Genomic DNA, 10,488 nt, shown 5'->3' with positions numbered 1-10,488 from the left:
ACTCTGTAATCCAGGATGATCTCATCTTGAGATCCCTAACTTAATCACATCTGCATAGCCCCTTTTTCCAAATAAGTTAACCTCTACATGTTCTAGATTGTAGACATAACTTTTTGGAGAGCTACCATTCAACCCACCACAACACTAACTTTTTTGAGTGCTTTCTATAAACCGGAACTAAACATGCATTATTTGAACATATTTAATTAAGCTAGATCTTGAAGAAGAAAGTACCAGGAAGTTTCCACCTTGGGGCCTGATGCTGTTTTTCCAAGTGATACGGCTGTACATGACCATGTGGTTCCATGATTAGTAACAAAAAGAAATAGATTGACACACATAATTTGTAGATTTTCTGGATTCCCTCTTTGGCCCTCTTGATGTCCAATACCTTTTCCCTTCTCTGCATACTGTATGTCATAGACACTGATGTGCTGTCTAGATCCTCCTTCAAGGAAAAACTTGTCCTCCCAGCTGATTGGAGCATTGTCATCAAACAGCTTTTAGCTGTCATCCCCTTTGGATCAGCCTCAGTGCAGAAAGCTACCTTGTTGGAGACCATCCATCCTAATGTAGGCCACATCCAGGGATCAAGGGAGGCAGTGGTACAAAGAATCTGGCGATTTCAGCCTAATATGGGACAAGTCAGATGGTCCACTTTAACTCTGGAGTTCCCTTAGGACGAGAAGAGGCTTTGCAGAGCTTGGGTCACTTCTCCCTCAGCACAACCCTGCTTCCTCCCAAGGGCACTCCCTAGTAAACATCCCGCATGATAAACTCCAAATTGCAGTCTGCTTTCCAGAGACCACAACTGGTGCCAATATCAAAAGATCATCTGTTCTTGAGATCATACGATTATATGTGAAATAGAAATTTTACTCTGGCTAGGTTTGTATTTGTGTGATGATTCTGTTTATCATAGGTGGCAATAAATGACATTCCCTTAAAGTTTTAAATAATATTTTAAATATTTTGGAGATTTCTTTATGGCTTTGAAGTTCTTCATTTTCCTAAGATTTGGGACATGCAAATGAATCTAAGGAATTCCTAAAACTTTGAAATACTCTGTATGCACCTGGAAAAAAAGGAGCAACAGTTTGACAGTTGCTGAAAGCTTGTTTCATTGAAAATAATGTTTTGAGGTTTCGACTGGATCCATATGTCTAAACATCTTTAATTAAGGAAATTTGATGAAATTCATCAGATATTCAGAACTATCTGTGAGCGAGAAATCAAAATATAAGACAAGGGAGAGAGGCTACTATACTGGGTGAGAAAAGTAGATCTGGGGTTGAGTCTTATCTCTTATTACTTGTTGTCACTGAACTCTGCACCTCAGTTTCCCTATCTATTAAAGGTGAGTAATTATAACATCTGCCCCATAGAGCCCTTGTGGAAGTTAGGAGATTCTCTCTATAAACAATTTATAATAATCAATACAACAAATGTTATTTATTATTAGCTAATACCTGAGGCAAAGCAAATAAATGCATGGACATTAAACAAATTGTAGGTCATTTGAGTCATTGCTTACAGAAAACTCATGAAAATTAGTCCAAACTTATTTTAAAAGGACCCCAGGGGCTTTTTTCTTATTAGAGAAAAGGCTGTTTTCTAATACCGAAGGTGACATCTGAATAAAGACCTGATGGTAGTGTGGGTGTGAATCATATGGCTCTTCTGGGAAAAGCATTTTAAGCAGAGGGAACAGCCAGTGCAGAGTTCAGAGATAACAGCTGGACTGCTTGAGGAACAGCTAAGAGGTCCATGTGGTGGAGCAGAGTAAACAGACAGATCAGGTCAGAGATATAGGGGCATGGGGACAGGTCTTGTAGGACTTCGTAGGTCATTGTGAAGAGTTTGGATTTTGGTAAATGACTTGGAAGTTGTTAGCAATCTTGAGTCGAGAAGTGATATGGCCCAGTTTCTGTATTAAAAGGATCCCCTGACCACTGTGTTAAGGATGGACTGGAGGTGGGCAAGGCAGAAGAAGTGGGGAGACTGCCATTAGGAGTCTGCTGTCACATCCCAGCTGACAACGATGGCTATTTAGATCAGAGCAGTCACATGGACATGGAGCACGGTCAGCACCTGCTATATTCTGAATCCTGAACTGACAGAATTTGGTCGTCTTGAGAGGAAGGGAAAAGTCAAGGATAACTCTAAGTTTTTTGTCCTGAACAACTGGAGGAGAAAGGTTCTTTGAACTGAGAAGAGGAAGATGTAGAAGACAGGCAGGTTTGAGAAGGAAAATGAGGTGTTCATTTTGGGACCCGTTAAGTATAAAACTGAGGAGACAGAAGGAGCTGCCCATAATGGTCAAGGAAAACCAGGAGAGTCTGCAAACCAGGTGATGGCACGTGAGGTGAGGGCTTTGATGGTTGACTGGGATTGGTTAGGCCAGTGGTCCTCAAAGTGTGGTCGCAGACTAGCAGCATCAGTATCAGCATCTGGAAACTTGTTAGAAATATGCAGATTCTCAGGCCCCACCCCAGATCTACTGGATCAGAAACTCTGATGGTGGGGTCCTCCAGGGGGTTCTGATGCACCCTCAAGTTTGAGAACCACGATACTAGGCGTAAAATTACCGGCACAAAATTGTAATGAGGATTGAGAGGAGAGGAAAAAAAAAACAACAACAACAACCCACAACTTTCATTACCGGAAGGAAACATTTTCAAAGACCTACTTAGTGGTCAAGCAGATCTGTAGCATATGGGTACCTCCCCCATATCACCATTCCCCTTGCCCCACATCCCAATTTAGAAACCTTCTGTCAATTTACCATGGCTCTCTGGAGAGGAATGCCCCCGTTTTACCGGGACCGAGGGAATGCTGAGCACCAGCCATGCCAGACATTCCACTGCTAAAAAAGGGGAGGGGGTGGTATTCCGAGGTTAGCATAACTGGGCCATAAGTGCTGAAACCCCCGCCAGTTTCCAAAATTTCCTCTAGGTTTTCCTAAGAGAATTCTACTCTCTTCCATTCTGGGGAGAAGTTAAAATTAGGGCCAGTCCTGCAGGACTGGCATGCCAGATGCGGAGAGGCTGTCCCCAGAAATAAGCTGGTTTCCACCGCGGGTGGGCGGGGCGGAGGGCCTCTCGTCCCAACACCGCGGAGTGGCTCTTGGAAGGCCTGCCCCCACCAAGTGTCTGCAAGGGGTCTGGTCCCAAGCTTTAAAACCCTGAGCCGAGGCGCTGCATCCCGACCTCTCCCCTCCCAGACAGTCCTGGCTGGCTTTTCAAAAGTGTGCAGTTGTCTCCTCCTCGCCCAACCCCATCCTCGTCCAGGACCAGCTGTGCGGCGCGGGCCGGCCTCAGTAGGGGACGCGGTCAGACCCGTGGCTGCAGCAGAGCGAGCCGCTCTCTCCATTCTGAAGCTTCAGGTTTCCTCTAAGCTGCAGGAACTTTGCAAAGTTGGGCAGCTCCGAGTGCACGCTTCGCCTCTCGACTTCTCCCTCCCTGGGTCCCGGGCGCCCCCGCCTCCCACGCTCCCTTCCACTGGGAGCTGCTAGTCCCAGCGGTCTGGCGGCTTGCACCTTTTTCTGGTCCTCCACCCTGAAGCGCCACCATGCTGTTAAGGGGCATCCTCCTGGCAGTGCAAGGTAAGGGGGAACCTCCGGGGGACGCTCTCATGACCCTCTCCGTCTCCTGCAGCCCTAGTGGCCGGGCTCGCAGTCCTGGGCTGGGCCATCCGAGGGTGCTTCCGAATCCTTCTCCGCAGCCGCTAATATCGCTACCCAAGCCAAGTCTGGGATGGCGAGGGGCGGGGGGTGCGCGCCGGTTCGTGCAATGGATGCGCCCTGCGAGTTGGGGACAAGAGGGGAGGGGACGGTAGTGCATCCCGCTCCTGCACGCCTTCTCCCCACTTTCACCAGGTAGTTTCCTAGGGGCGCCCGGTGTTGGTGCAAACACTCCCGGGCCTGAGCCGGAACTGAAACTCACTTTGTGCCCGCAGCTCTGCAGCTTGCCGGTGCGCTGGACCTGCCCGCTGGGTCCTGTGCCTTTGAAGAGAGCACCTGTGGCTTTGACTCGGTGTTTGCGTTCCTGCCGTGGATTTTAAATGAGGAAGGTAAGGGGCCTCAGGACACTGGGGCGTGAGGTGAACTTTCCTCCTGCTAGTTGCTTCTTTCACAGGGGTAATGTTATCTTGGAGTTAAACTCCCTCGGGAGGGAAAGTGTGCGTCATGGATCCTCCTTCCAAACCCCAGCTGTGTTTCATGGACTGCGCTGGAAGAGATGGGGGTGGGCGTGGGCGTCCTTTATTTACCTGGCCCGTGGATAGAAGCTCCGAGGTTTTGCTCCTCCCCGCAAGACTCTCTAATGGAAGGGAGAAAGGCGACGCAGCTCATGATTGTTACCCACCATCTGTGTGCCCTTAGTAGGTCATTATCCTCTCTGGTTCTCAATGGACACCTTTGTGAACTGGGAAAGCTGGATAGGGCTAGTTCTCTTTCCACCCTGCGCGAATGGCTCCGTGATTCTGTGATGGGACCTCAATGCTAAGACCTCACATTTATGTTGTGCCTGACAGTGTTGTGTTGCATGATCTCATCCTCATCCTCATGTATTTATAATCCGGCACTTGGCAAAAGTGGAAACCAAGTCCATTACCTTGTGCCTGAGGTCACTCAGCTGACTGGTGTTGGTCGTGGCCTCACCACTACATATCATTTGGGGTCTAGTGACAAAGTTAAATGTGGGGTCTTCAGATATATCTTCTTATGCTTCACTTATTTAGTAAAAGTAAGTAGTTCTTTAGTGCCCAACAGCAGGCACTGGGTGTCCCTTCTCCTTTCCTTCCTCCCTCACTTGTGTCATCCACTTTAGAAGACTGATGTCATTTGGATTGGGAAAGAGCCTCATTTAAAAAACACTGCAGCATTAAAGAGACTAGCTAACCTCCTTCCTCTGTCAGTTGTCTTAAGGCCTTCAATCATCTCTGGAGAAGGGTGGAGGCCAGTACCTTCCGTTAGGATGTAGAAACCATCATCACAGTTTATGCTGCTCCAGGCTTCTGTTTGGGGTTTTACACACATTAGCTTTTCAGCCCTTCACAGGTGGGTGGTGTGAGCCCCATTGTTCACAGGAGGGAATCTCAATCTTAGAATATTCAAATGGCTGGCCCACCTCTCGTCACATGGTATCTTTAAATAGCCAGCTCTGAGCTGTCTAGTTAGGGGAAGACACAAGCTCAGTCGTAATATACATTTATTGCTGACAGTTGCTAAGTCTTGTTTATTACAGTTTTCTTAGGGCTAGTTGGGAAAAAGCGATTTCTGCTTTATTTATCTGAGAGACTCGTACCTGGCTGATGGCCTTACGAAAGTTTCTTTCATCTCACCACCCCGCCGCTTTCCCTGTTCTGGTTGTATGTGAAGCATTTTGAGAGGTGGCCTGACACAGGCCATGTGACTGGAAAGCATTATTCTATAGCACAGTGCTGCAAACTTTAGCTACATTGGAATTACCTGGTAGTTGTGTTAAGACACAGATTACTGAGCCATTCCCCTTGAGTTTCTGATTCAGTGGGCCTGGGTGGGGCCTGAGAATTTGCAATTCTAAGAAATTCCTAGGTGCTGCTGCTACTGCTGGTCTGGGGACCACACTTGGAGAACCACTGTCCTTTACAATGTCTGTACACACATGCACACACCTCCGCTGGTGACCCTGAGCAGGCCTGGGACTAGGGTAAAAGAGCCACTTACATGACCCTCAGAGTGAAAACCTTAAATCTTGTGTCCTAGACACCTCTCTTGTCTCGGCCTAGTCCTGGCCCCGAGAAAAGGAAATCAACATCACCCCTTATCCAGGAGCCTCAGTCCTAGCCCCCTGTCAGGACGATGGCTCCCTCACAGCCTGCTGCTGCCTGGGTCAGTGGGCCTGTCACAGCCTGCTGAACTCAACCGCCTCCCGGACCCACAGGAAGTGCTCTCTGCTGAGTTGGCACCTCTGTCCAGTGGCAGTTAAACAGTGCCCCTTCAGAGAAAACAGGAAGATGCTTATAGGAAAAGGTGATTATGGTTTAATAGTATAATGAAGGCACTGTTGCTTTCCTTTTTGCTTTCTTTCTAACTTCTAACAGCCACTGCTTTCTGGCTCAGACTGCTGGTTTGGCTAGGCGAAGTTAATTCATTCTCATCTGAGCACTCCAGGCAAGTTAGGCTTCAGTCGTTACAAATCAGATTTTTCAAAGACTAGGACTTGGACATAACGGTCCACTCCAGAGGGACAGTGAGTTAGTTATGTGCCAGCTGCTGTGGTTCCCTGCAGAGAAGCCATCGCTAAGAATTTCTATTATAAACCCATTTCTAGGTTGGTAAATTAAAAATAGTAAAATTGTCCCAGGCTGAAATTTGGCAAGCTATTTGCAAGCTTCTCTGCAAATTTCCTTCATCTTGCTACAAAACTCCTTTGAAACTGGTGCGTTGTATCTACCACAGAAATTTGTAGGTTTCAGAGACCTTTGTCCACAGTATTTGAAACACAACGGGCACTTTCTATATGTCCTCTGTCAGTAGGTTAATTTACGGCAGAGAGGACAATGCAAAAGCCCTGTTAAGTAGGGAAACGAATCTGCCAATTAGAATTTCATCACAGGAGATTCAAATCTGGGGGTCATGATCTTAAAATACCTCCCCAGCTGTCCAAATTGTATATCTGAGGTCCGCCCCTTTGGTTTATTTCAAGTATTAGGTGCCTAAGCATCTCTGATTATGATTCCGATATCTCTAGTTCATGTCCATTTTGTAATATACTTGATCTCCACTGGGCACAGAATGGGGACTTTGGGCAGGACAGTGTGTTGGCTTAAGTTTTCTACCACAGCGGGGGGCAGCCCAGGGGCAGGGCATGGCACCAGTGCAGGTAACCAGTGCAGGTAACCAGGCCTTGCAGTCCAGCCTCCTCCGCCTCCTAGTATTGCCAATGGTTGCCTTTTTTTGTTTGTTCTATTTTTGTCTATAATTTTTGTAGAATTTAAAAATTTTCCTTAACTTGTCAAAGCAAGTGAGATTATGTTACTCGAATTTGAACTCATCTCTACATTTTAGTTTTGAATTAAATCCGGGAAAGAAGAGATCTATTTTATCTTGTAAACATCTTCTTTATTCACAGTTCAGAGTTTACTGGAACCCCTTTGAACAATGCTTTGAAATTGCTACTGTTGGTTCCATTTCCCTAGTGCCAACTATGGGAGCAGAAGCCCTCCGGCTGAGGATTCTTGCAGACCAGAAAGTTGGCCCTGTGTATGAAGAGTCACAGTTCAAATTAGTCATTAGGTGGATTTTGGCTTCACTCTAATTTTTGGACAGTTTGGCTTAACACCTTTAACCTAACTCTATTAGAATAACAGGAAGGGAGGGGGATAAAATTCAAATGCGGGTACTGCTCCTTAATAGGAATTTTGAAACACCAAGCCACTCAAGAGGGAAAGATAGATACTGAAATGTGTCAGGTTAAGAGGAGGTAGTAAAGGAAATTCAAAGCACTTTTAGTAGGAAGGCATTTTTTCTATAACAGTGGGAGTCAGGGTTTGAGATATTGCCTAATGCAGGGAGAGCTCGGATGGTGTTTGTACTTGAGAGCAAGTGCTGGTATCTGGAGCAAGACCCGGCTAGAGGTTTGGCATAACCAACGGGTGGGGATGGGGCTACAGTAGAGTGTGCCGAAATCACGTTCTAAGTACATGTGTGTATCCCTTTCTTCACCCAAATCCCTTCCTTCTCTCTTAAGAATACTTCTGGTCATTCGGCATCTGAGTTTCAGTTCTGTACTCAGTCATGTGCCGGTTTTTATAAATAGTGATAAATCCTGCCTGATATTTCATGAGGCCCGGCTAGAGCCAAAAGTCTGGCAAGGATCCCAGGGGCCTTCCTGGGAGAGGAGGAACAGTCCTCCCTTCCTACAGAATACAGCTCTTTTCCTGACCCTGGGTTTGCTGACTCAGCATCCTACCCTAACATCGGGAGTACACAAGGCAATTCTTGCCCCTTGGGCCTGCCTGAACCTGCATTGCCTCTGCTAGTTGGTCTCCTGGTGCCCTCCAAGCAGAAACAACTCCCCCCTGCCACACACACACACACACACACACACACACACACACACACACACACATTTTGTAGAGGGTGGAGAGCAGCATGAGTCTGGGTGTTCCCTGGATGTCTCTCAGGAAGACGGTTGATGCCAAGAACTGATAAATTATTCTGCAGTATCGCGTGGCATTCCCTGGGCCGCCCTGGCTACTGCTGCTGTCCGGCTGAGCATGGCTGTCACGTGCTGTTCCTGAGCATGGCGTTGGTTCTGCCTGGGATCCTAGATCCTAAACCTGGGCCTTAGAGGTAGTCAGTGCAACGTCCTCATTTTCCTGAGTCGCACACTGGGCCCAGACAGTGTACGTCACTGTCACGAACCCAGGCAGTAGCAACCTCTCTTTTGCTTGTCTTTCACCAGTTCTTCCCTCCGGCATTGCTGCCTCTTCCCAGTCTCCGCTAGATCCTGGAGCTTTGCTGTGTTAATGATAATGTTTTGGAAACTCTTCATCAGAGATATAATTATAGTCATGCATGTGGAAGAACATGGGCTCTAAAGGTACAGTGCTTTGGGCCTACCAAACCCACACTGTGGCTTTAGGCCATACAGTACATTTATTTATTCTTTCAGATGTGTAGGGATCCCACCTGCCTGTAATCTACAGTGTACAGAAAAGGGCCTAGCACATAGTAGATGCTCAATAAAGATTTGTTGAATGAATGAATTTGCTGAATGAAGAAATGAAGTATCAGATGGTTAAAAAATCCTTATGCCTTTTCATTTGTGTTCCTGGTTCATTCTGTACCTTCAAAGGTAATTCATTATGAGAAACAAGCCTAGTGGTTAATACAAACACTAGAGCTGGACAGGTTGGATTAGAATTCAGGTGCTGCCATTTTAAGCCGTATGGCCTTGGGCAAGTTATTTATCCTATTTTATTTTCCTTAGCCATAAAATGGAGATAATAAACGTACCTATCTTAAAAGATCGTTGTGAAGATTGAATGCATTAATACATGTAATGCGGTGAGCACTTTCTACATGTAACCTGTTATTTTTACTCTCGCTATCACTAGATTTGTATTTTATCAGTCATTATTTCTTTTAATTCAAACAACTTTCCAACACAGCTTCTGGGGAGCTATGGCAAGTCTAATTTTCTTTTGATTATAGTTTTGTCATTTGCTCTTCCTCATTCCAACCAGAGGAAGAACTTCCTTTGTCTTATCATTCGCCCCTTGAGCCATCTAACTTTTGTATGGCCAAATGAGGTAGAGAGGTAAAGTAGTAAGACCAAGTTTACATTTGGCTTGTAGCCTCTTCCAGTGACTTAGACTTTTTCTCTATAAATTCTTGGTTCAGGTTAGGAATGCTTTGCGCCCTGTCCCATCCTGCTCTTCCCTATGTACCCGTCCCAAGGAGCTGGTGCCTCAGCATCAGTCAGGCTCCATGACTGATGGTGCTCGTGCCTTCTACGAGACACCAAACTCGTCCCTCATCTACCAAGCTCTTGGGCACGTCCTTCACCTTTGACTTCCCTGTCGCTTAGTCAAGGGACTGCCCCCTCCACTTGGGATTTAACCCACCTGGACTGATAATACCTGCCTGCCCCTCTAGCTTTGACTGACTTCTCTGGAAGTAGGCTCTACCTGGCCACACTTTTTCTTGTCAAGGCCAACACCCAATCTGGGTTTCTTTCTACTCAATTCGAGTTGCTCAATGATAAGCTGCCTCCTAGCTCCCGGCTTGATCTTCAACAAGGTGCCTGGGGGTTTTTAGGGTGTTTCCCTTCTCATATTTGCAGAAGTCACCCATGGTCACAATGTGTCAGAAGGAGAAAGTAATGTCTTGTCATAGGACTTTCTGCCTTCATTGCCATCTTCAATCTCTTAGCCTGTAGTTATCATGTTTTGTTACTTGCATCTTGGGATATAGTATTCACAAAAAAATCCTGGTTCTTAAAACAGCAGCACCTCTTTGGTAGGTCACCCCAGCAGTCATCCTAGTTCACTTACTAAACAGTATTTGGTCTTTAAGAATTTGAGTGGAACCCATTTATGTTAATAGAGGTGATGGATATCTCAATAAATAGAGTCAGCGGGTAGTTTAACATGTCTTGGGCATCTTGGCTGGTCAACCATGATTTTCCTCTCTGCCAATTATTCCACCACTCTCTTTCAGTTTTTCTTATGCTAGTCTTAATCAATTCAGTCATATACACATATTCGTGCATTCAGATCTGGGTTCTTGGAGTATTTAATTTTATATGTATATATATATGAAATACCTTCAGGAAGAAGGTAGTGCTTAACACAGAAAAACGTATTACTAGCGATAAATGAGAAAGTTATTTAAGGGCAAGACATTTTCACAATATATCAGAAATTTCTGTCATATGCATTAGGCCATACCTAATTAAGCAAAGCATAATGTCACACCTAATGTCAGCAAAGCATTCC

The 10,488-nt window shown here is 45.9% G+C and overlaps 1 protein-coding gene across 2 annotated transcripts in view; it reads left to right on the top strand.

Annotated features, from left to right (window-relative positions):
- Positions 1-3,121: 3,121 nt before the first annotated feature.
- The window catches only part of MAMDC2 (MAM domain containing 2), a 120,756-nt gene continuing 113,389 nt past the window's right edge, over positions 3,122-10,488 (top strand). Inside the window, exons 1-2 of one of the 2 annotated variants that reach the window (XR_001595703.2) lie at positions 3,122-3,604; positions 3,958-4,071. Coding sequence is in view for 1 of the 2 variants with exons in the window: in XM_016135523.2 (XP_015991009.2) it covers positions 3,571-3,604; positions 3,958-4,071 (148 nt within the window). In the remaining variant the exon portion in view is untranslated. The remainder of the gene's footprint in view (positions 3,605-3,957; positions 4,072-10,488) is intronic. The other variant, XM_016135523.2, reaches the window with a different exon arrangement.

This window comes from Rousettus aegyptiacus, unplaced genomic scaffold (genome assembly GCF_014176215.1).
Source record: "Rousettus aegyptiacus isolate mRouAeg1 unplaced genomic scaffold, mRouAeg1.p scaffold_m13_p_3, whole genome shotgun sequence".
In the NCBI taxonomy this organism is placed as follows: domain Eukaryota; kingdom Metazoa; phylum Chordata; class Mammalia; order Chiroptera; family Pteropodidae; genus Rousettus; species Rousettus aegyptiacus.
Note: the sequence above shows the minus strand (reverse complement) of the source record. Positions and strands in the feature narration are given on the sequence as shown.